This window comes from Caretta caretta, chromosome 19 (assembly GCF_965140235.1).
Source record: "Caretta caretta isolate rCarCar2 chromosome 19, rCarCar1.hap1, whole genome shotgun sequence".
In the NCBI taxonomy this organism is placed as follows: domain Eukaryota; kingdom Metazoa; phylum Chordata; order Testudines; family Cheloniidae; genus Caretta; species Caretta caretta.
In genome coordinates, this window is record NC_134224.1 from 12,267,712 (window position 1) to 12,293,280 (window position 25,569).

Sequence of the window (25,569 nt, forward strand, 5' to 3'; positions counted from 1 at the left end):
ACTGGTCTGGTGCCCATGTGCTCAGCCAGCCTGCAGGGGGTTCAGACACCAAGGCAGGTGTTGTCTATGGGGGTGTCCTCACTGCCAACCTGTTCCTCTAAGGTTTTTGGCTTGAGACTTGGGCTTCCCGGGGATTCCTCACGGCTGACACCCAAAAGCTCAGTGTTCCCATCATTGCAACCACCTGAGAGTGGCACTGAATAGAGGATGAGGGCAGAGGTTCCATAGGCCTCTGAGAAGCAGCCCTGGGCTGGATTCGCCTCGAGCTGGGAATGAATTGTTTTCCTGGTTTAAAAATAATTAATATGCATAATCTGTTCTTTATTCACATCCCCACCCCCGAAAAAACAAACTGGGGTGGGAGACTGCTCAGCTGAGAGGCAGTTATCCAACGTGGGCAGCTCTGCCATGTCTGCTGTCTGGCCTGTCTCCCCCTCCCCCAAGTAAGACTATAAGAAGGGATCCTGGCTATTCTGCCTAAAAACAGGGGCTTTAGATGAGGACAAGAGGCTCAGATGAATGTGGAGGAAGATGGGAAGGGGTCATGACCTTAAGAGCACCCTTAAGAGCCCTCTTCTGGGAGGCCACATGGACTGCAGTCCAGGCATACTTCCTTTCAGCCTTTATATAGTTGCGGTCAGGGCCACCCCTACATGGTTTGCTGCCTTGAGCAGCTGAGCAAAAAAAAAAAAAAATTGCCAGAGAGACGGGTCAAATAAACCAACCGGCTGGTCAGCTGCACCATGTGGCCCCCTCCCTAGTTGTTGATTTGGCATCCTAACCCTCCCATGAAGGCCAGCCCTGGGTGCAGCCCATGAAGGTTAAAGGTGCCAGCATGCAATGCTCCATCTAGGTAGCCTTGGGTTGGCTCCATCTTCCAGCCCAAAATACTTCATCTTGATCCAGGTGCCATCCACACAGATCAAGATAAACCTGAAGTCCGTGTGAGCCTCACCCCTGCTCCTTGAATCAAGGAGGAGAATCGCACACTAGGACTTTGGGATTTGTGGCCTGGGCCTCGGCCACTGAAGTCATGTCTACACTAGGAAATTGCCCCTTTGCTGTTGAGTCTCAATCATACGTTCAGTAACAGTGCTGAAAATGGTTCTGCCCAGTCAATATTAGCAGTTCACTGGTTTCTGTTTAAGGAGACCCACTGCTGAGCACAGTTTCCAGCCCTGGCTCGAGTTCCTAACATATACAGGACTTTTGCATGAGTTGGAGGGTTGTATGCTAGGACCCGTAGCCTTTGTGGGGTGTACTTAAGCCTCTCAAATCAAGATGGGGAGCATTGCATGCTGGGCCCCGCAGGCTCTGTGGGTTGCTCCATCTGATGCAAACAGGGCATAGATATTGGCCTAATGGCTGGTTGCCACCGCAGACTTCCAGTTAGGTAATGTTTGGGCCAGATACCATCTCCTTATATGTTAAGGCATTAATGACCCCTCCCAGAAGAATATGCCTGTTTCATGTTTGGCAGACAGCTGAGCACAGGCTTGACTAGAAACAGGAGTCTAATAACACTTCACTTTTCTATGATACCTTTTCTCCCAAAGCGCCTCATAAGCCATGTACAGCACAACTGAAATGCAGCTACCTTTGGGGTGGAGAGCAGTAGCCACCTGCTCCACAGCACCCTGCATGACAGTGAGAGAGCCTCTTGCTCTTCTGAGGAGCGCCATCATCAATTCTTTATTGCCTGCACAGAGAGCAGGAAAGACCTTGGGTTGGGAGGTCTCATCTGAAAGAGCCACCTGCAGCAAATGGCACAGAGCCTGATGTGGGCAAGGATAAAGGGCTGAGTCAACCTGCCCAGCGTTGCCCAGGAGTGTGAGGGTTTCAAAACAGGAGTCTTCCAATTCCAGAGGGAGAGATGTAGATCAGGGGCCTGCACACCCCCTCCTCCCAAATATTCTGAGATTTTGGGCAAGACTGGGTTCAGTAAGGAATGACAAGGAAACATGAGGTTGGAAGGGCTGTTTTTAAAAATGTCCAATGTATGGAAAAGAGGCTCAGAAGTATGCAAGGCCTGACGTGGATTTCATAGCACACAGCAGACCTGGTTCTCCTTTCAGGCCAGTGTAAATCAGGAGTGTTTTAGAGCCAGGTTTTCAAAACAGCTCCTTTAGGCACCAAAATAAGTGGCCATGTTTCCAAAGGAGCACTCTGCAGGTGGGTGGTTGAGCACTTTTGAAAATCTGGTCCAGAACTGAAGACAATAGCTGTGCTAGCTTCCGCTCATTGCACCAATATCCTTCAGTCCTGCCCTTGGGAGACTGGGTTTCCCAGCCAGCATAAAGTGGACCAAATGGCTCTGTGCTGGCCCTCTTGCAGCCCCTAGTGTGGGTGTTGGTGTGCCAGGGAGGGGGGGTGACTGGAGTGCCTTGGGCTCTAACTAGTCTCAGCTGACTGGCATAGAGCAGTGGTTCTCAAAGCCAGTCCGCCCTTGTTCAGGGAAAGCCCCTGGCAGGCCAGACCGGTTTGTTTTCCTGCTGCGTCCACAGGTTCGGCCAATCACGGCTCCCACTGGCTGCGATTTGCTGCTCCAGGACAATGGGGGCTGCGGGAAGGGCGGCCAGTACGTCCCTTGGCCTGCGCCACTTCCTGCAGCCCCCATTGGCCTGGAGCGGCGAACCGCGGCCAGTGGGAGCCGCGATTGGCCGAACCTGCGGACGCGGCAGGTAAACAAACCAGTCTGGCCCACCACAGGCTTTCCCTGAACAAGCGGCGGACTGGCTTTGAGAACCACTGGCATAGAGGACTCTGGGTTCCTGAGACTGCTCTAATTTACCCCTTGAACCAGGCAGGATCTGGCCTGGCCCAGAACACTAGCAGGTGCAAAGTTAATATAAAGAGGATCTAGTCAGCCAGAATGAGAATCAAGCCCTCTTGTCTTTTAATCCCCCCACTGCCCCTCTCACTCAGCAGAGAAGAGAAAACATAATAATACCAACATCTTCCACACTTTCAGCATTTACACACCTGGCATTCCTTCCCCTTCCCTTCTACACCCCCCCCCCCCCCCCGGCTTGGACAAAGAAAACCCATGAACTTAGTTTCACTTTGCTCACATTTGTTTTCAAGTTCAGGCAGTGGGTCCGTGCTGCCACCTCTGGGTTGCAAACACTGCAGGGGAAGGTTTTTTAAACCCCGTTGTTTCAACTGGATCGTACATGCATTTACAAATATCATGGGAAACCTTTGCTAAGTGGGTTTATGGTTTGACAAACTCTAAGACTTGAGTGCAACATTCTCTTTGATTTTGCGTTGTGTCGCCTCCTTTCGGTGTAGGCATCACACATGGTAAAGGCCAATGCCACACTCTTGGGCCAAGACAGACTCTGGAAGCCAGTAAATTTGTACCAACTTACCTGTGTCAGTGTATAACTCATCATGACCACACGATGGCGCCAAGGGGCATCCGTGCCAATGCATGTCATGCTGATGCCAAGCATCTGCGGAAAGACAGAAAGAAGCCTCAGCGAATAGCTAATTAACAAGAGCTGCTGTTTCAGTAGGCATCAGGCACTAGACGTTAAATCAGAAAGAGTTTCCCTGGAACCTGACTACCCCACTCCTGATTATTATTATTATTTTAAAGTGCTGGATATATAGCAGAGGTGGAAAAACGGCCCCTGGGCCACATCCAGCCCGCGGGACTGTCATGCCTGGCCCCTGAGCTCCTGGCCTGGGAGGCTAGTCTCCGGCCCCTCCCCTGCTGTTCCCCCTCCCCTGCAGCCTCAGCTCGCCACGCCACCAGCGCTCTGGGCGGTGGGGCTGCGAGCTCCTGCCGGGCAGCGCAGCAACGTGGCTGGCTCCGGCTGGGTGGCGCAGCTGCCAGTCCTGCTGCTCTGAGCGGCATGGTAAGGGGGCGGGGAGCGGGGGGGTTGGATAAGGGGCAGGGGGTCCCGGGAGCAGTCAGGAGACAGGGAGCAGGGGGCGGTTGGATGGGGCTGAGGTTGCGGGGGGCAGTCAGGGGATGGGGAACAGGGGGGCTGGATAGGTGTGGGCGTCCTGGGGGGGCGTAGGGATGTGGATAGGGGTTGGGGCAGTCAGGGGACGGGGACTAGGATGGGGGTGGAGTCCCAGGGGGGTGGTTAGGGGTGGGGGGTCCCAGGAGGGGGCTGTTAGGGGACAAGGAGCAGGGAGGGGTTGGATGGGTTGGGGGTTCTGAGTGGGGCAGTCCGGGGGAGGGATTTGGGAAGGTGCAGATAGGGGGCAGGGCCAGGCTGTTTGGGGAGGCACAGCCTTCCCTACCTGGCCCTCCATACAATTTCAGAACCCTGATGTGGCCGTCAGGCCAAAAAGTTTGCCCACCCCGATATATAGGCATTTATTCTAATTTATATTTTACTGTCTGCTCCTTTGTGCTATCATGGCCGCATGGGTGGATCAGCAAACTGAAGCAGAGGCAGGTTAAAATGAGACACAGAAGAAGAAATTCACCCCAGTACAGAGGACAGGTGCCTCACTGCCCTACACTGGGGCTGTACTAGGGAAGGGCTGTAGGTAGATCAGTTGTGCAGGGACAGAGACAAAGGAGATGGCTGGTCAAGGGAGGGGCCACCCAATCCATGTTTACATAGATTGAGAGACCCCCCCCCCCCGGCTCCTGACACAGAAGTGGAGCCGCGGGACGGGGGCAGAGCTGTGTTGCGGGTGGTGAGTTTCAGTTTATTGTTACAGTACACACACACTCTTCAGCTGCAGAAATGACTTGGGTTTATGAGGGTGATGTGCATTTTACCCATAATGCATCAGGGCAAATCTAGACACAGAACGCAAGAGTCCCTGAAGCAGCAAATAACTGGAATCTGCTGGTTGGTTACTGGGATAAGCACTGACTGAAGGGGACGCAAGTCAGTAGTGAACTCATTCGTTTGTCCAAGTAATCTGCAAGAAATAATCACTGCTGTAGGACTGACCTAGGGCCATATTATACCACTGACCCCCCCAGGTGGAGTTCCCACTGACACAAAACTGGGTTCTATTACCCTAGCTGAGCCACAGACTCAGGCAAGTCACTTGGCCATTGATTTTGGGTGCCCAATCTGAGACTCTTTAGGCCTGGGTTTCATAGACATTGAGCACCCACTGTTCCTAGTTACCTTAAAATAAGTGTGAGTGCTCAGCACCTCTGAAAACCAGGTTTAAGGGGTCTCAAACTCAGCTCCCAAAACCAGAACTATCCAGACTTACTGGAAACTTTTTCCCATAGTGCCTTGTTCAAGGCCACATAGCGAATGGTAGAGCCAGCGTACAAATTCAGAGCTGCCTGACTCCCAGTCCTGACACAGTCTCATCTGATGGTGGTGAGAACGCTCTTTCCATTCCACCAATATCCACTAGGAGGATGTTAAACAGAAATGACTACAGTTAGACATTTTAAAATCAGCAGGTAAATGGTAATTGTAACCAGGAAATCATCTGCGAGCGGGTGCGTTTCTAGTGGTGGCCCACAAGAATTGGTTCTTGGCCCCTATCCGATGTAACATTTTTATCAATGACCTGGAAGAAAACAACCATCACTGATAAAGTTTGCAGATGACACGCAAACTGGAGGAGTGGTAAATAATGAAGAGGACAGGCCACTGATTCAGTGTGATCTGGATCCTTTGGTGAACTTGTCTCAGGCAAACAACATGTGCTTTAATATGGCTAACTGTAAATGTATAAGTCTAGGAACAAAGAATGCAGGTCATACGAACAGGGTGAGGAATTCTCTCCTGGGAGCAGTGACACTGAAAAAGATTTGGGGGTCATGGTGGATAATAAGCTGAACAAGAGCTCATAGAGTGACACTGTGGCCAAAACAGGGATCCATAAACAGGGGAATCTCAAGTAGGAACAGAGAGGTTATTATTTACCTCCATATTTGGCACTGGTGTGACTGTAGCAAGAATAGTGTCCAGTTCCGATGCCCACAATTCAAGAAGGACATTGATAAATTGGAGAGGGTTCAGAGACGTAGAGCCCTGCAAATCCGCGGGTATCCACTTTATATCAGTGGACCATTTCTGCGGACAGCAGTGCAGATGCGGATACAAATTTTGTATCTGCGCAGGGCTCTGATGGTAAGAGCCGGGCAGGCAGCTGTGAGGAACTGTGGTGCGGACCCTCCACCTGCCCTGGGTGGGGGACCTGGGGGGCAGGGACACGGGCCAGGGGCTGCTTGGGCCCCTTGCTCAGGGCAGGTGGAGGGTCCACTGCAGCTCCCCACAGCTGCCCACCTGGCTCTCACCATGGCCAGGATGCAGTTCCAAGCTGCCCCTCCCAGGCTGGAGCCAGGTTGGGAGAGCCGTGCTGTGGGGAGCCTGTATCCCTCCACCCGCCCTGGCTGGGAGGTACTGGGGGGCAGGGACACTGGTTGGGGAGTCTGGGGGTTAGGAACACAGGCCGGGGGCTGCTCGGGGCCCCTGCCCAGGGCAGGAGAAGGGTCTGCCATGGCTCCCCACCTGGCTCTTACCGTGGCCGGGCTGTGGCTCCGAGCTGATTCCCGGCCGCAGACAGAGCCGGGTTGGGGAATGCCATGCTGGCAGCTGTGGGGAGTCTGGGTCCCTCCACTTGCCCTGGGTGAGGGGCCCGAGCAGTCCCTGGGCAGCTCCACACTTCAACCCCTCTCCATCCCCAGCCAGGCTACCATGGAGCCCAGCCAGGGAGCCATGGGGAGCCGTGGCGGACCCTCCACCTGCCTGAGGTGCAGGGGTGGGGATGCTGAGAGCTGCCCCCGGCTGTGTCCCTGCCCCACAGGCTCCCCGCTTGGCTGAGGGCAGTTGGAGGGTCTGTGAATCTGCACAGGCTTTCCAAAGCTGCCCACACACTCTCCCTGACCAGGCTCCAGCAGCCTCAGCCCGGCCACGGTAAGTAAAGCCCTGCAAATCTGCAGCTATCTGCAGATATCCACATCCACAGATATCCACAGACAATTTTTGCAGATCGTTAAGCCTGATACCCATTTTTGTATCTGCGCAGGGCTCGACAGAGAAGAGCCACAAGAATGATTAAAGAATGGGAAAACCTGCCTTCTAGCGATAGACTCAAAGAACTCAGTCTATTTAACTTAACAAAGAGACGGTTAAGGGATGGCTTGATCACAGTCTATAAGCATCTACATAGGGAACAAATATTTTATAATGGGGTCTTCAGTCTAGCGGACAAAGGTATAACACATCCAATGGCTGAAAGTTGAAGTTAGACAAATTCAGACTGGATGAAACTCATCCATTTCTAAAGGTGAGAATACTAATAATTAGAACAATTTTCCAAGGGTTGAGGTGGGTTCTCCATTGCTGACCATTTTTAAATCAAGATGGGATATTTTTCTAAAAGATTTGGGGAGGTTCCCTAGCCTGCATTATACAGGAGGATCTAGAGGATCACACTGGTCCCTTCTGGGCTTGGAATCTGCTCCTTCCTCCAGGCCATGGTGACTCTAGGGGTTCTCAGGACAAATTTTTTGGTGGTCTCAGAGTGCGGCCACCAACAATTGCTGGTGACTGCTCTCAGATGTTCCCCTAAAATACTTACTTACCTTTAGGAAAAACAAATAAATAGGCACATAGACATGTTCAAATCATTGTAATTTATTTATTGTTAGCTAGTAAGTAAGTCTGTGTGAAAAGTGATATTAACAAACATACAAGTATCACTTTTCACTGCAGATTTACTCAGCCCTGGCAAGCCTGGGGGAAAATTAAGCCCTGGATAGGGGACCAGGGGAGGCCAGGGGTGGTCAGAGCCCAAAGCCCCGCACTCCACCCCACCCCAGGGCTGAAGCCCAAAGCCTGAGCCCCACCACCCCTGGGAAGGTGGGGAACTCACCAGCTGCCTACTCCTTCAGCATTGTGCCCCAGGTGTCTCCAGAGGGGAATAGGGCCCAACCCCTGCTGGGGGTTGCATCCAGGAGCAACACTAAGGGAGAGAGGCTGGGGCCTTTACTTTGCCCCTGACCCCAATCACTGTCCAGGCAGCTGTAGCCAAGAAAAGCCCTTGATGGCTGCATGAGGCCACAGTGGCCGCATTTGAGAACACATAATGCCCACGTGTAAATATTGTAATAGATGCGCCCCCGTCCCACCCTGGATTTCTGTTCCCTTCATGTTTGGGGACTTCTAGATGGAAAGGGGTGTCCCACTCTTACAGAGATGGTGGTTTCAGTTGTGAAGTTTGGGTCCGGATCCTACTCTGGATTCTGATCCTCTCCCAAAGCTGGGGGGAGAGATCGGCTTGGGGAAGGGGCTCCTCTCATTTCAAACTCCGGCCCTGCTGGGCTGCTCTGGTGCGGGGGTTCTCAACCTTTCCCGGCCACCATCCCCCTTTCCGGACTCGGAAGCCTGAGTCCACCCCTAAACCTGTCCTGCAGCCCCCAGGGGTGAGAAACACCGACCTCGGAGACAAGAGACATCTGGGTGTCCCTGGCTGAGACCCTCCGCTATAGGGTGCGGGTGGCTGAGGGTTCTGCTTCGCATTATAACTCAGCCTTACAGATCCCTCGCCCACCGCTCCGGATTCGCTCCCACCTCCCATTCCCCGCGTCCCGCCGCGGGCAGAGCCGAGCTCCCGCCCCTGCCCCTGCCCCTACCCCTGCCCCTGCCCGCGCCTTCGCCCCGCTTCCATAATAGGGCAGCCGGCCGGGCCGAGCTTTGGGACCCGCTCTCTGCCCGCCCGCTGAGTGGCAGCTGGGAGAGGCCAGTGGCCCGGGCCGGGCCGGCGTCTGCAGCCAATAGCCGGGGAGGGGCGGGGAGACTCCCGCGCCGGGATGCCGTGGCCGGGGGGCTGCAGCGCTGCGGGGCCGGAGTCGCTGCGGGTCGGGCTGCTGCGGCCGCCGCTGCGATGCGCTCCCGGCTGCGGGCGCCTCTGCTGCTCCAGCTGTTCCAGCTGCTGCGGCCGCTGCACGTCTCGCCGGCCAGCGCCCAGAGCGGTAAGGCCCCGCGACGCGCGGGGGGAACTTCCCGGCTGCCGAGGGAAAGTTTGCGGGGTGGGGCGAGGGGCCGGAGGAAGCGACCCCAGCCCGGGGCAGCTGGGTCCGGGCTCTGCACAGCCAGGTCGGTGGGGAGGGGCGCGGATCGTAGCGGGAGAGCCCAGCTCCCCGGATCGGACCCATCGCTGCGGGAAATGCACTGGGGCTGCTGCACTGAATATCCCTCCAGCTGCTTCCACCAGCTGTCTCTGCACACCGGGCTCCGGGTGGCGTAACGGAAGGATAATGTGTATGCTATTGCCTCTTTTAAAGCGCCTGTAGGAATCCAGTGTGTGGCCAGTCTACACCGGTCCACACTGTACTGTCAAAGGCAGGTGGGCTGACTGGCGGCTGCCGACAGCTGATCGTCTCCGTGGGTGCTGAGCACCCCCTGTTTTCCCCCCATGGGTGCTCCAGCCTCGGAGCACCCACGGTGTTGGCATCTCTAACACAGGGTGTGCTTTTTCCAGGAGAATCGCCACAGTCTTTGGCGTGGCAGGTCTCCTTGTAACTGCACTGTTTGGAAATGGAATGGCTAACAACAACCGGAAGCCTGTGAAATTCAGTGGATCGTAATTGGGGTATATGCAGTAGGAGATCAGAATACCCATCTCTGGCTTTTGCATGATTGTTCCTCCAAAACTCTCCCGTTGGCTTCAACGCAGGGTGACCAGACAGCAAATGTGAAAAATCGGGTCAAGGGGTGGTGGTGGGGGGTAATAGGAGCCTATATAAGAAAAAGACCCAAAAATCGGGACTGTCCCTATAAAATCAGGACATCTGGTCACCCTACTTCAACGGGAGTTTTGGCAGCTCAGGCTGAAGTCCATAGTGTGTGTCTTGCTGCCCATTTTCATGCACATGTAGGACTTGACCTACTGGGTGCATATTAATGCTTCTTCCTCAGTCTACATTGATTGGTTTTTAAGATGTGGATATCTCCAGAGGTTCCTCAGTATGTTGTCTGAATGAAAAGCTATAGAGGGGCACATAAGAATGAAACATGACCAATATGTATAGCCCATAGTGATTGAATTGTACAGCAGAAGCTGGGCAGATTCAGGCTTGGTCTACACTTGAAACATACCAGCCTAGCTCTATCAGTCAGGGGTGTGAAAAAACCACAGCCCCAGCCACCATAGCTATGCTGACAAAGTGCCCAGTGCAGACACAGGTATGCTGATTTGGCATAGTGATTGTTGTTCAGGGTGGCAGTGTTCCTATATCAAAAGAAAAATTCCTTCTGTCAGTGCATGCTTTGTCTACACTGGGGCGTATCCCGGCACAGCTCTGCAGTGTAGACATAGCTTAAGTGTCGCACGGCCCCTTTGGGTGGATTCAACCTTCAAAGCCCAGGTACCAGGCCTCACCCTCTTCTCATTCAGCCACCTCCTAAAACCTCACTTCTTCTGAGACTGCCCAAAAGACATCAGCACACACAAGGGGAGAAAACCTCAAAGTGAACACCCTCCCTGGATCTCCCAGCATGTCCTGTCTCCTCGGCGGTTGTCTCTTGGAGAGCACATTCCTTGGGGCAGGGACCATCTCTGCTTTGTGTCTTGTAAGGCCGGAGCAGATTGTCAAAGCTTCATTCAACACAAGAAGTGCCTGTAAAGTGTTTTGAGAGCTGCAAGTAGGAGGAGTAGAGCATAAATGTCATCTGTAAGTCCGCCAGGTGACCCTTCCCTGAAAGGTGAACAAGTGTAACCCACTGGTGAGTGGGTTGTAGAGCCCCTCTGTGCCGACGCACTGAGGAGACGAGTCTGTTACGGCCTCTTTAGCTCAGTGTGTGTGTTCACTGCTCTCCGGTTCAATCCCCAGTGTGTTGGCCAACGTGGCGGCTGTTGCATAAGCCCCTTTCTGTTTCCCTTAGCACCCACGGACTGATCTTGTGAGCAGCTGTTCCTTGCTTGTGGGCCTGATCCTGTGATGTGTGAGTGCTTCCCAACTCACACTAAGTCTCTGGGGGGTGCTGAGCATCTTTCAGGATCGATCCTCATGTGAATAAGGACCACTGTCATGGGTAAGGGTTTTCAGGATCTGGCCTGGCACTGATAGGCATGGGTACCCATCTGCTCCAGTCAGTGGCTAAGAGCCTGATCCAAAGCTCATAGAAGTAAGTGGGAGGCTTTCCATTGGCATGGATCAGGCCCTACATTCCCTTTGACTTCAATGGAAACAGGAAGGGGTCCCATGGTTACATAGAAAGGAGCTGCATAAAAGCTGTGTGGCTTCTTTTTTTCTGTGGGAAGGGAACTGATTTAGCTTAGCTGAATAATAAGAAAATTCATGAGACTTAGCATTTATATACTCAGATAATTGAACCACAACAACTGTAAATTATACCTGTCCAAATCTAAAGTCAGGAGCTGTCATGATGTTACTATAGGAAGCCAGTGGGGAAACTGGGAAACAAGCTGGATGGAATGGTGGGAAAACACAAGTGTGAAGGAAATGTGTAAGGGAGAAATGAATGAATTAGCTAGAAATGTGTTTTTTCTCTCCCCTCCAACGGACAGATGCAATGATCTCTTCCCCCCACCCCAATCTTTTACCCTTCCAAGTCCCTACCGTGAAACCTCGTCAATAACAAGCAGTGACATCCCCTCCCCACATATCCTACACGCACTGTGGCTGCTCAGTGATGTTATCTGCTCTTTTAGACTGGGCATCCCACGTTACAGTGATCATGTTGCACATTAATACCTTGTAGTAAAATGGTATCATCTCTGACCCCAGGGCCTCGGGGAAGCAAGATGTGGATCTTGCAGACTTTGCTATGGAGCTAGGACTGTGGATCGGTAGTCTCATGAGGCCTGATTCAGAATTCAGCGCTAAGAGGATATATACAGCTTATGGTTAACAGCTGGACAAATCTGAGAGGTTTCTGTTCGCAGCGATTTGTACAAATCCTTTTCCCCGTTTGCATCAGTTCACATAGGCTTTACTAACCGCGATTCATCTTGAGTTTGGGAGTTGAATGAGCCCAAAAATACTTACAGTGAAATTCATTTGGTAACTGTGTGAAGCGAGTGAATTTTGCAACCATGCTGATAATGCTTTACACTTTATAGTATTTCTCATTCATAGATATTAAAGCCTTTCACATAAATGGATATCATCATCTCATTTTGCAGAGGGGGAAAGTTAGAGAAGGATGGTGACTTACCCAAGGTTGCACGGAGAATCAGTGGCAGAGCTGGGACTAGAACCCAGGTCTCCTCACTCTTTGTGCTGTGATCAGTTCACAAGACCACAGCTTGGTCTCCCATGATCATAAAAATGTTTGCAAATTTCATTTAGCCTGGTTGAAGTTTTATATGAAACACATGAGCCAAGCAGGAGATTCCGGTTGCCCGTGGTAGCTCTGTGCATGGATTAAGGGTAGAGATGGGCGAATAATAGATTTTTCTGTTCACCATCAATTCAAAAAAATCGAGGGGGGGGCAGGAAATTAGTTTTGAGTCAAACCAAAATTTTTCAAAACTTCTGTTCAACTGAAAAGTCAAAAACAAAAACTCATTTGGGGTCAAAAGACACATTTGATTTAGATGCGGAGCATCTTAAAACAGTTTTGAGGGTTTTAAAAATAAAATTAAAGGACATTTTTAAACAAAAACTCATTTCAAAACAAAAAATGGAAAAGTTTAGAAAATGTTAAAATGAAGTTTCAATTCTGGGGGTATTCCCCCCCATCCCCCCAAAAGAACAATTTGGTGAATTTGACATAAAGTTGCAAAATTGTTCAGGGTCTCCAAATCTGCTTTTTTTTGTTGTTGTTTCTGGCCAAAAACAATTTGCCCAGCTCTAGTTAAGAGTACTCCTATAGTCCTCTGAATAGGATCAGATTAAGGGAATGGGCATTTTCTCTTGTAGATTTCCATGTAAATTGCATTTGGTTTTCTTTTTTAAAGCTGTAAGCTGATTTCAGGGTTAAATATTTGTGGCACTAAGTGGTTCCTAGAAAGGAAACCTTTGGAAGTAAATAAATTAGACACTAACCCCTGTTGTACACATACACACACACAGAGGCAATAGACATCTAGCATTGGCCTCACAGAATGCAAGTGCTGCCTGGGTTTAATGCTGTAGCTTGAAACCAAGGGGAAGGGAGATGCAGTGCTGTGTTTTGTCTTTCCTGCATCCTGTAGCAAATATCCTGGCAGGAATCTGCTGAACACGATGAAAGTGGTTTCCTGCTGAATGTGCCCAGGAAGATGCAAGTGTGCCGGGAAAGCAAAAAGTTCAATTAGAGTTTTTTACAGATCAGGAAAAAATAACCCCCAAACCGTGGGAATCGGGATTCTGCAGAAACTGGAAAAAAGAAAAGGAGGACTTGTGGCACCTTACAGGCTAATTAGTCTCTAAGGTGCCAGAGGTGCGCCTTTTCTTTTTGCCGATACAGACTAACACGGCTGCTACTCTGAAACCTGCAGAAACTGGGAATTCCGCCGGCTTCCTCCATAGCTCCACAGCATTTGCAATTTGGGAAGGTGTGAGACGGGATCATCACGGGTGTTGCAGGCAGGTCCAGCAGGTGGGAAGTCGGGGGTGCACATGTTCCTTATGAAAAGGCGGGCTTGCAGGAAGGTTTGACAGGAGCTTGGAGGGTTGGATCCCTTGTCTGAATCCTTGGGTGGAAGCCCCTATGGAAGGGGGAAAGGATGAAGATGACAGGTTGCTTTGAAAGACAATTGCTCTTTTCATTTGTTGGATAACAGCCAATGGACTCTTTCCACTGGCCTGCTCCCGTGCAAACACCACCAAGCTGATCAAGGACATTTGCATTCCAGAGGCAGCAGGTAAATGGGTGACTAGGGCAGGTGAGAAAAGCAGGAAATGATTAAGCTCTGGTCACCAGCGATACAAAGAGCCTTTCCCGCTAATCCCCTCTTTGTGGGGAGAAGAATGTTTGTGTGTCATTTCTAGTGGGCCAGTTACAGCAGGCAACAAGGAGCCGAGGTACCTGCATAATAAGGCGCTGAGATATACTCCCCCGCCGAGGCTGAAAGTCCCCAACCTACCCCGCCAATATCCATTTATCCCTAACTTGTAGACGTAAGAGGAGAGTTCAGTCTCCAGGGCCCATTTGGACTCTGGTCTCTCTGCTCCACAACATGGTCGAGTCAGTGGCCGTGAGTTTGTGTGATGCGGACACTCACTCTCTGAGAATTGGGTGGAGACCCACCAAACTCGTGTCAGAGATGAGCTCTTGTGAAAGCTTTCACTCCTGGCTAACAGTGGCTGCATCTGAACTGGTGTCTTCTAGGGGAACAGTAATGGCTTATGAGCCTGTCTCCTGGGCCATCTAGTCCCCGGGAATTCAGATACCATGGAGCCTGGGCCATGGTGGGGATGCTGGCACTGCTCAAGGGGCCCAAGCTCCTGGACAGGAAGCAGCGCAGCGAGCGGGTGCTGAACAGCCTTAACTCCGACCTGCTGCCAGCCCCAGCCACTGGCCCTGAGTGCGCTGTGCCCCCCGGGCTGCCCAATCTGGACACCACGGGCCAGGCACCGCCGGTGAGTATAGCCCTGCACGGTTGTATCTGGATCTGATCCACTATCCGCAAAAATGGACCGCAGATATGCAGGGCTCTACCCATTGTGCTAGGAGCTGTACATACACATGGAGAGACGCAGCCCCTGTGTCAAAGAGTTCACGGTCTAAACAGACAAGAGAGACAAAGACCGTGACAAGAAACAGAGGGATAGGAAGATGAAGGGACTTGCCCAAGGTCACTGAGCAGGTCGGCAGTAGAACCAGGAACAGAAAGCTGGTCTCCCACCTCCCACTTTAGGGTTCTACTCACTAGACTGCGCTATTGAAAGGGAAGGGGCAGGAACACAGTGGAACTAACCAGCTGTTCAGAAGGGGAAGGACTATTCACGATCGCTGTTCAGCAGCAGTCTCCCTGCTCCAGTTACAACAGGCCAGGAGCCTCCAGGAGAGTGAGGTGTAATTAATCAGCAGGGTTCCCCAGGCACCAAGTGTTAAATGCCTTATTAGTTTTCACTTTTCAATTATCAGACACCCGATAGCATCTTCATAAGCAGCAGAGTCCTGAAATTAAATCCCTGGCCGCAAGTGTGGTGCTCGGCTTATCTCTGGCATGTGTGCTTGGCATGTGCGTTAGGGAGGGTTTGGATGTTTTTACAGAGGGCTTCATTTCCCAGGCCAATCTCCTCTTGGCCCTCTCTCCCCATCTTCCTCTGAGCTGCAGCAGTAGGATCTTCGGGGGCATGGGGAGGGAGGGGTGATGCCAGCTCTTCTAACCATTACCTCTATCTCCCGTCCCTCCACTGCTCTTCCAAAAGCAACCCCGCGCCTCTGCAGCCAAGGGAGAAACTCCCCCCGGACTAGGAGCTGCCTACTCTGCTGCCTGAACACGGGCAGCAAAGGGGAAGCTGGATCCCTTGCTTCAGGCCGGGTGCAAGAGCTAGGACTCCGGGGTTCTATTTCTAACTCCACCACTGACTTGCTCTAGGACACGGAGCTGCAGGCCTCAGAGCTGCAGTACATAGGGTGTCCCTGGTATCTGCGGAGGGCCTGGTTTTAAAGGGATGACAAAGGAAGTGTGAAGTTGCTTCCCCTTGGCCTGTCTCTGGTCTTCTGCTGAAGTTCAGCCCCTGACAGCCAGGTCCTCTCCAACACCGGTGAATCCCCATTAGCCTGTTCTGACTTCTCAAAGCCAGTGGCTGGGCAGCCACCACAAACTGGACATCTCTTGCCACCATTCCTTTGCTGTCCCTCCCCCCACTCCGTTCTCTTTATTGGATTATAAATACCTTCTAGGCATTTTGCTCTGGAACAAAAATGCTTCCTGCCGTGGGAGTTGGAAGGCAGCAGATAACACAGTCACAGCGGCGCATGGCCAGAATCTACAGCGCGCTTTGGATGTACTTTGGCATCACGCTGGCCAAGCAGATTATCCTCTCCCGCTCCTTGAGTCTTGATTAAACTCTAACCCTATGACATTAATCCCATTCATCTGCATCTTTAATCTGTGCAGCAGGTCAGCAATTCCTGTAAGTACCATTCTCCCCGTCAGGAGAAAATTACATTTGATTTTTTTTCTAGTTAATTCAAAAAGAAGTTGATGGGGTGACCTGACAGCTGAGGTTGAGAACGGACCAGGGAAACTTTCCCCTCTAGGGCACTGGGTCTGATTTAGCTTAGTTACAGTTATAACTAAACTTATAAACTTATAACTGTAACTCCCTGGTAACATCTCCACCCCCTAAATAAAGGGATGATGGAGGTCACCCCCCTTGCTCTGATGGAATTGTTAACCCCATTCCCTCCCGAAATCTCTGGCTTCTGTTAAGCCCTCCTTGCTAGAGAGGACTTTCCCATACAAATACTAGGTGGATGGTGGGAATGTTCCCACACCTCCTGCTTTTCCCCCTTATTCAGAAATCTATCTTTGAGCACCACAAATTCGCCTACTGCTGAAGAGCAAATTCTGTGCCACCAAATTGGCCAAGAGTGCACCAAATGGCAGACAAGAAGAGCCTGGCTGGCTGCCACCTTGGACCATGTGCTAATTGTTGGTGTTTGATCAGCATGGGTGTAGAACGCTGCTCAATCAGAATGCAATCATCACATACCCCCTCTCAGGACAGGAGTCGCTGGTAACGCGGTATGCAATGCAGAGGGGAATCAGGCCCAGTGATTGAGATTTGCAAAGCCCGCGAGGGGATTCAGCGATTGCACTTGCTGGCAAATGGGGGTCATGTGGGGACATCCCACCATCGGCTTTGAAAAGCTCAACCAATGTTTCTCCTGGGGAAGCGTCAAAGTTCAGGGCCACTGTACCTGTATTCCTCCTCTGTGGTCCAACAAAGACACTAACTCTAGGCTCCTGGCACCACAGCTTTCACCCCTTTTGGGCGGAGACCCACATCTCTCCCTCCGGACTGGGATTTTTCCTGGCTGCACAGCTCTCTGCCTGCACTGTGATATCCCCAGCAAGCCAGACTGCCTACAAGGCCTGCATCTGCATTCTGCTTTCTCTCCAAAAGCAATGACCAGGTAATTTCCCACAGCTCTAAGTTACCCCACAGCTCTTTCTAAGCAAGCACATTTATTCTTAAGGTAAAAGCATGACACAGAAAACATATAAAAACAATCAAAGAAATTACATGCATGCTAATAAGCTTACCAGAGATCACCCCCAACTCCAGCCTCAAGCTCTGGCAGGTGTCAGTCCTTCCAACCCTTCCCTAAGGATGGGGGCCCCTCTTGGACAGAAGGATCTGTCCCTTTGTTGCATCAGAAAGAAGGCCTGGCATCAGTTTAAATTTAGGCTGTTCATCCAAAAGTCCTTTCTTTGTCCGTTGGTCTCTGGAGAATTCAGTCTGAACCAATATATGCAGGTCTCTCCAGGTGAGGGTGCCTCCCTAGCAGTGTTAGAACCTGAGTGAAATTATCTAAATTACCCACACTGTACTTCCTCCCCCATGGAATTACAGATAATCCCTAGCCCAATGATACATCATCTTAATACAGTGAGATCTCCCAAAGATAGTGCAGGAAATTGCCAGATCTGTCTCAGTAGGATTCCCCCATAGTGCCCCTTCACTGCAAAACAGGCAAGCTGACATGATCAGCAATGTAGTTTGAGCCAGATCCTCGGGCAGGGTAAATCAGGGCAGCCCTGCAGAAGTCAGTGGAGTTGTGCTGGCTAACACCTGTCAAGGATCTGGCCCAGAATTGTAGAGACACTATATAAATATGGCTGGCAAAGCGCAAGCTCCTGGAGGAGTCTGCCTGGGGATGCTGCCTTCACCCGTGGGTGGGGAGAGAGCATTTTTAACTGGATTCCCCAGCTCCTCACCCCCCTTTCTCTGCATTACGCAAACCCCTGGCATCCATCCGGGGCATTTCACAGGCTAAGGGGGGAGATGGGCATTTTGTGGGAGCCCCTTGTTAAAGAGCTGGCAGTGCCTTGCGGGATTGGACGTGGCCAGCAGTGGTTCCCATCTGGCAGCCGCTCATTTGCAGGCTTCTGTGAAAGGAGATGGTGGTTTGAGCTCAGCGCCTCGTGGGCAGGAGTCCATCTCACACAAACCAGTGTCACTGGCCGCTCTCTCACAGAGAGGGACACAATGAATCATGGAGGAGGCTGAACATTGCCTAGCAGTTGCCAGGCCTGGTGACCGGGGGAGGCAGGGGCCTCATCAGCAAGGCAGGGGGAGAGCTTGGCCTCTTGTAACAGTCCAGACTTTCCCTGTTCTGGGGGGAAATCAGGGGCTTCGCTCGGGCCCTTTGCACCAGTTCCGAATTCACTGTAAACCTCTGCACGCTATTTCCCCTAAGGGAAAACACACCCCTCTACTCCTCTCTCCCTGGGACGGGCAGGTGCAGCCTGCTTCCGGCAGCTGTGGGAATCCACCCCAGGCATCTGAGCTTGGAGCTCCGTCCCTGACTCCCCGAGAACTGATGCTAGCCTCCTGGCCAACTATACCAGGGAAGTGCCGCACTGATGGGGTCTGGAGAGGTCGGGTAGCATCTCAGAGCTCATGTCCAGGTTGAGGCTACACAGGTGGCTCCTGGGCTTTCATTAAGGGATTAATCTTGGCTCCACTGAAGTCAGTGGCCAAACTCCCAGTGGAGGTTGCAGGGAGGGGATTTGACACATGGGGAAATTAAATGTGTGTCTCCAGCTCACCCCGCCACAGATCCTGTCTCTTGCCTTGTGCGTCATCCCAGCCTACGCCGTGCCGGTGACTCTGCACCCACTCCAGATCCCCACTGGGGCCTGCCTACAGGAATCAGGCTCGTCTGTGGTTTTCAAAAAGAGAGACACGCCTGACCCCATGGGCAGCCTCCAGGCTCCAGAGGGGGTCGGTGGTGGGTGTGATGTCACTGGCAGAGTGCATGGGAGCCAGTGGTCCATGGCTGTGCCTAAATTCAGGCTTGATCCTGCTCTGATTGAACTGATGGCAAAAGGTCACTGGGTTTCAATGGAAGCAGGACGGGGCCCATTGTTGGGGCCTGAATGGAGGGAAACTAGATTAGAACTGGCAGTGATAGGTTTCAGAGTAAGTAAGTAAGTAAGCCGTGTTAGTCTGTATTCGCAAAAAGAAAAGGAGTACTTGTGGCACCTTAGAGACTAACCAATTTATTTGAGCTCACGAAAGCTGTAGCTCACGAAAGCTCATGCTCAAATAAATTGGTTAGTCTCTAAGGTGTCACAAGTACTCCTTTTCTTCTTTCAACTGGGAGTGAGACTCCAGAGTTGGCCTGCTAGGTGAGCGCTGAGACCTGGGGAGGGTGTGGGGTGATGTGTGTGGGAACTACCACTGCCCTTCCCTAGTAATTAGCAGTTTGGGAGCCTTTCTGAGCTGGCTCATGCTGGGTTTACACCAGTGTAACTCCACTGACTTCAGCAGCGTGACTCCTGATTTATGCCACGTAGGGTGACCACCTGTGTTGGATGGAAATAAGGGAAAACCACATGAAAAATAAGGGACAACACTTGATTTTAAGGGACATTTTAGGAAAACACCATTTCCTTTAGCATAGCATAGATTTTCCTCTCATTTCTGTACGTTTCCACTGTCCTCTAGTATACAATGCAATTATCATAAGCTCCAGCTTAGTGTTTAAAATGGTCAGGGGACACCATTTAAAATAAGGGACAGGTGGTCACCCTCAGACGGATCAATGAAATGAGGGACAGGTGTGTCACCCTACCTCAATGACACTAGAATCAAGCCCTACATCTGCTTGTGAATGCAGCGCGGGCCATGGCCCTGTCCAAAACACAGCTGTCCGCTCCTCTTCCTCTGGCCAGCCTCCTTCGCAGCAGGATGGTGTGGCGAGGGCTGCCGGAGGTCACTCCAGACCACGGGAGCTTCCTGCTTTGGCATTCAAGAGCCAAGTGCGTGCCGATGTGTGAAGAATAATAGTTTAGCCTCCCACAAGCAGCTCTTGCGGGAAGGTTTTTCTCAAGCTGTGTGCGCTGCGATCTCATCTCCCTGCGAGAGGCCGAGAAAAGCAAAGCAAGCAAGCAAAGAGACGCCTTCACCGTCTCCGTTTTGTCCTGCTGCCAATAGATGGGGAGGGCTGGTTTTGGACACAGCCGCTTTCATTTGAAATGCAGGCTGCACAATAGCTGACAAGCAAGAGAAGGGACCTAATTGATATTTGGCCACACAGTGGCTCCTCTGTTAAAGGCTTTCCCCCAGCCAGCATGTGCTATAGCAACTCCGGACCATGGGCTGCCGAGGGGGTGGCTGGCAAAAATGGGGGCTTTATGGGGCTGAAAAGCAGGTGTGCTGGCGGGGACAGAAGCCTGGCTCACGAGCTCCCAGCAGCCTCAGAGTTATTGGACATAAACAACGAACCCGTTTGCAGTAGGATAACGGAGTCTTTTCTCCTCCTGATCAGAGGCACTTGATTTGTACCCAGCCGAGGAATGGGCTCCATAGACCACACTCAGCCTCCATTGGCCAGGACCAGTCTGTGGCTGAAGAAAAGACCCCCCCTCCCCACCCCCTGATAGAACATCTTGGCAGAACCCTGGTCACCTTCCTCCTTCTTCTTTAAGTTTCACTTTTAAGGGGCACCGTCAATTTAGTGTAAGCCCAAAATTATTTATTTAATTAGTTATTTCCTCTTTTTAAAGGGCCAAGGGCCTGAGCCAAAGCCCTCTGAAATCAATGGAAAGACTTCCAGTGACTTTGGATCAGGCTGTGAAAGCGAATCTGAAGAGTGTTTTTTCCTGCTGTGGGCTTTTCGACATTGTTTTTATTTAAACCAAATCAGGTTTTTTCACCCTACCTGGATGGGAAACCAGGCAAGCACAACAGCTTGCTAGCCCAGGAAAACTGGAAAGTGAAACTGACCAGGAATGGGAAGTGAAAGTGACCAATCTTTCACTGGGCTGACCTCAATTTGCAAAGATCAAGAGGGAGCCAACTAGCTTTCTCTGATAGTGTTGTTAATGTTCTCCTGTGCCCATCGTATCTCCACCTACCCTGAGCACAGAAAAGCTCTTCTGTGATCAGCGGCTGGTGGCAGAGCTGTAATGTATGAAGGGATAGAATTCCTGATTTTGGTTAACCACATGTCAGTGCTGCCAGAGAGAAAACTGGAAGGAGGAAGGGCAGTGTGGTTTTAACTTTTTCACGCTGTGGCAAAAACAAACAGCTGCCAGGTCACCGTTTCCAGAGCTCTTCAAATCAGCTTTATCATTGTATCACAGTAGCAGCGACAGGCGCCAATCAAAATCAGAGCCCCACTGTGCTTGGTGATGTAGGTACCCAGAGCGAGAGCCAGGGCCTGCCCTGGAGAATTTACAGACAAAGGGTGGAAGGAGAAACGGAGGCACAGAGCGGTGAAGTGGCTGGCCAGCCATAGGCGCCAACTTCCCCACTTTCCCGTGGGTGCTCAACCCCCTGCCCCCGCCCCCATTCCAACCCCTTCCCCAAAGTCCTCACCCCAACTCTGCCCCCTCCCTGCCAATATTCCAACTTCTTCCCCAAATCCCCACCCAGCCTTGCCTCTTCCCCTGAGCACGCCGCGTTCTTGCTCCTTCCCCTCCCTCCCAGAATGTGCTAACGCTGCCAAACAGCTGTTTGGCGGCGGCCGGGCAGGAAGCGCTGGGAGGTAGGCAGAGGAGCGGGGTTGTGGCACGCTCAGGATGGGAGGAGGAGGAGGTGAGGTGGGGTGGGGGTGAGGGGAGCTTGGCTGCTGGTGGGTGCAGAGCACCCACTAATTTTTCCCTGTGGGTGCTCCAGCCCCGGAGCACCCATGGAGTCGGTGCCTATGTGGCCAGCAGCTCAGTGGCACAACCAGGAACTGACCCCAGTGTCCTGACTCCCAGTTGTGTGCCCTACCCTCTAGCTCACATGCCAAGCCTAAGTGACTTCTTTTCACTATGTATTATTTGCATTCCAATAGGGCCTAGAGGCCCCAACCAATACTGGGACCCCATTGTGCTGGATACTGTACAGACAAAGAGTGAGGGGCAGTCCCTGCCCCTAAGAGTTCACACTCTCAATAGACAAGGCAGACAAAGGGTGGGTGAGGAAACAGGCAGAGAGAGGTGAATAGCTCTAAAAATCTGGCCCTAAGTGACTTACCCAAAGTCGCACAGGGACTCTGGGATGGAGTTCGGGGCCCTCGAGTCCCAGCCCAGCCCCAGTCCCTTAGCCATAAAATCATCCAACCTCTTATCTCATCCGTGGCTAGCCACAGCAGGGAATTGAAAAAGCTGGGATTTTCAGCCTGGCTGCTCCCCACACTCCAGTTCCCAAGATTTTTCTTGGCCCTATGGCCCGAAAAATTACCCAGAAAAAGATGTTTAATGAAGAAAATATTTTAAGTGACTCCAGAGAATGGTGGGAGTTGGGAGTTCAATGAGCGTTTGCTTTCCAGCTGGTCTAACCCAGACCCCTCTCTCTAGTCCTCCTCTGTTTTACGCAGTGAGACTGATTCTTCACTCTGTTAGTCGTCTTTTGTGCCCGTGTAACTCCATTAAATTCAATGGCCAAGACAGACAAAGGAGGGGATGTCCATTGGTGTCAGGGCAGTTAGGCTGGTGTGTAATAGTGGAGTAATGCAGCGGTGAATCAGTCCAAATGACACCCGTGCAGCTGCAGAGCTGAAAGTGCTGAGATCATGGGGGCTCACCTGCAAAGGCCCAAGGGTCTCATTCTCCTTTCACTGGTGGAAATCAGGAATAGCTCTGCTGAAGTCAGTTGAGTATAAATTTACATTTACACTGAGAGAGGGGAATCAGAGGCTGAGTCTCAGGCCAAGCGCTTGAGGTTAGGCAAGTATGGTCCCACCCCAAAGAAGGCTGCATTGCCATAGCACCTGAAGCTTGTAACGTACTTTGGGGTGAACGGTACGGGAGAAGGAGCAGTGCAGTTTAGTGGCCTGGGAGTCAGGAGATTCTGGTTCTATTCTTGCCTCTCTCAGGCAAATTACTTTGCTTCTCTGTGCCTCAGTTTCCCTTCCTGTCCTTTGTCTAGCATGTAAATGCTTTGGGGCAGAGACTGAGGGGAGATGTGATAACAGTTTTCAAGTACATAATAGGTTGTTACAAAGAGGAGGGAGAAAAATTGTTCTTCTTAACCTCTGAGATAGGATAAGAAGCAATGGGCTTAAATTGCAGCAAGGGAGGTTTAGGTTGGACATTAGGAAAAACTTCCTAACTGTCAGGGTGGTTAAGCGCTGGAATAAATTGCCTCGGGAGGTTGTGGAATCTCCGTCACTGGAGATTTTTAAGAACGGGTTAGACAAACACCTGTCAGGGATGGTCTCGATAATACTTAGTCCTGCCACGAGTGTGGGGAACTGGACTAGAAGACTTCTCGAGGTCCCTTCCAGTTCTACGATTCTATGATTCTACATTAAAACCTATTAGGAAAACAGCAGATGAAATGGTCTCACACGTGTGGTGAGAAATGAAGAATACCCATACCGCGCATTAGAGAAACGCATCCAAATAGATATGGCAGGAGCGAGGTTACTGGATTGTTTTCTCATCCACATGCATTCATTTCCAATGGCTTTTTTTATAAAGCTGATTTTAAAAGCCCTGAAATCATTAGCTGAATGCATCTGAAGAGAAGAAAGGTAGATGACATTTTTGCTTGTATTCCTTAGAGCCCCTGTAGGCCATGTCTACACTGCCACTTATGCCAGCAAAACTTATGTCGCTCAGGAGTGTGGAAAAAACACCCCCTGGAGCGACATAAGTTTCACTGGCATAAGTGGTACGTGCCCAGCGCTATGTCATTGGTGAGCTCTCTCCCGTCAGCACAGAGCAGCTACATGAGTGATCTTCCAGTGATGCGACCGCATTGGTACAGCCGTGCCGGGTAAGCTCACTGGTGTAGATGTTGCCTAAGGACCTTTCCCAGGCCTGAAGAAGATCTGTGTGTAGCTTGGAAACTGGTCTCCCTCACCAACGGACGTTGGTCCATTAAAAGATATTTCCTCCCCTACCTTGTCTCTCTAATATCCTGGGACCAACACAGCTGCAACAACACTGCATATTTCAGAGCAGCAGCCGTGTTAGTCTGTATCTGCAAAAAGAACAGGCGGACTTGTGGCACCTTAGAGACTAACCCATTTATTTGAGCATGAGCTTTCGGATGCATCCGATGAGGTGAGCTGTAGCTCACGAAAGCTTATGCTCAAATAAATTGGTTAATCTTTAAGGTGCCACAAGTCCGCCTTTTCTTTTAACTCTGCATATGAGTACTCTGGGCTATTTCCCCATGTAGAGAAGTCCTTAGAGGTTAGTGGTTATTAATAAGTCTAATAAATCATACAGATTTTGATCTTCTATAGCACCTTCCACCAAGGCTACCAGAGCACATTACAGACACAGCTGAATTGATGCTGCCAACAGTCCTGCAAGGTTGGGGGATGTTACTATCCCCATTTTACAGGTGGGGAAACAGACATGGAGAAATTAAGATCAGCACTTCCCCCTACTTTTGGGGGCCTATCTTGAGACACCTGGGACCTGAATTTCCCAGGTGCTGAGATGCACAGCTCATGCTGATTTCAGCTGGTGTGGCTGCATGGCAGATATTCAGCTTCTCTGGAAGTCAGAGGACACCCACAGCTGGAGGCGGCGGGATCAGAGACTTGCCCAGCATTGCTCAGTGAGTCAGCAACAGAGTCAGGGCTGCAGCCTAGGAATCAGCTCCCAGTGCCCCACTCTGGGTGCTCCTTGATTCTGAGGGGTCAGTTAGTGCCTGGACTACAGGGGCCATTTCTGGTTGAGCTGCAGCACGGCCGATGTATCAGCTGAGAGAGGCACGTGCGCCCCTAGTGTCTGAATGCGTCCGGCCGTCTCTCACCCTGCCTCCTTGTGTTCCAGGGGACGGATGTGGCCACACCGTGCTGACACCTCACAGTGGGACGCTGACCTCCAGGAACTACCCTGGCACGTATCCCAATCACACAGCCTGCGAGTGGAGGATCCAGGCAGCCGAAGGGAGCTCTCTTCTCCTGGCCTTCGGGGACATGGACATCGAATCCTCCCAACACTGCGCTTCTAGCTTCTTGCTGCTCTCATCCCCTTCTGATGGCACCAGCCTTGGTAAGGACTTCCCTGGCACAGCCTTTGCCACACGGGCAGAGGCAGCCACCAATGCACGACGTTGCAGGGCGTGCGGGGGCGATTTTTCCCTGCCTCCTTCGGCGAGCGTAGAGCTCTGCAGGCGAAGTGGAACCAGTGCAGTACGAGGGAGGGCAGGGCATGGGTAGGCCATGCACCCCCTTGCATGCCCAGCATACAGCGTCAGCAGGGATCCGTGCAGGGAGCGTTTGGGCAGGGAGCAAGGCTGGCCTGGGAGAGGAGTGTGGGGGCGAGCGGACCCCTTGGCTGCATGCAGCACGGCTGCAGGAGTACTGGAAGTGTGTAAGGGTGAGCTAACCCCCACGGGGGAGAATCACAGTGCTACGCTGGGATGCTTGGTCTGCAGCTGCTCTCCAGGCTCTTGATCCATTATTATAATGTACTGAGAGCCATCAGGGTGCTCAGTGCTGGGCAAACAGGGAGGGAGACCCAGTCCCTGCCCCACCCGCTCCCAATGCCACCTGTCCATTTCAAGGTGGTTCTGCCTGAGCAGACATC

General features: G+C 51.7%; 1 protein-coding gene across 3 annotated transcripts in view; it reads left to right on the forward strand.

Moving 5' to 3' along the window:
* Window positions 1-8,755: 8,755 nt before the first annotated feature.
* Window positions 8,756-25,569, forward strand: part of LOC125624582 (discoidin, CUB and LCCL domain-containing protein 1) — a 64,593-nt gene continuing 47,779 nt past the window's right edge. The window contains exons 1-3 of one of the 3 annotated variants that reach the window (XM_048825505.2): window positions 8,794-8,920; window positions 10,833-10,982; window positions 24,811-25,032. In XM_048825505.2, coding sequence (XP_048681462.2) covers window positions 10,979-10,982; window positions 24,811-25,032 — 226 coding nt within the window. In that variant the 5' untranslated portion in view covers window positions 8,794-8,920; window positions 10,833-10,978. Of the gene's footprint in view, window positions 8,921-10,832; window positions 10,983-15,806; window positions 15,986-16,833; window positions 16,992-24,810; window positions 25,033-25,569 lie in introns of those variants that run through there. The other 2 variants (XM_048825506.2, XM_048825504.2) reach the window with 2 other exon arrangements.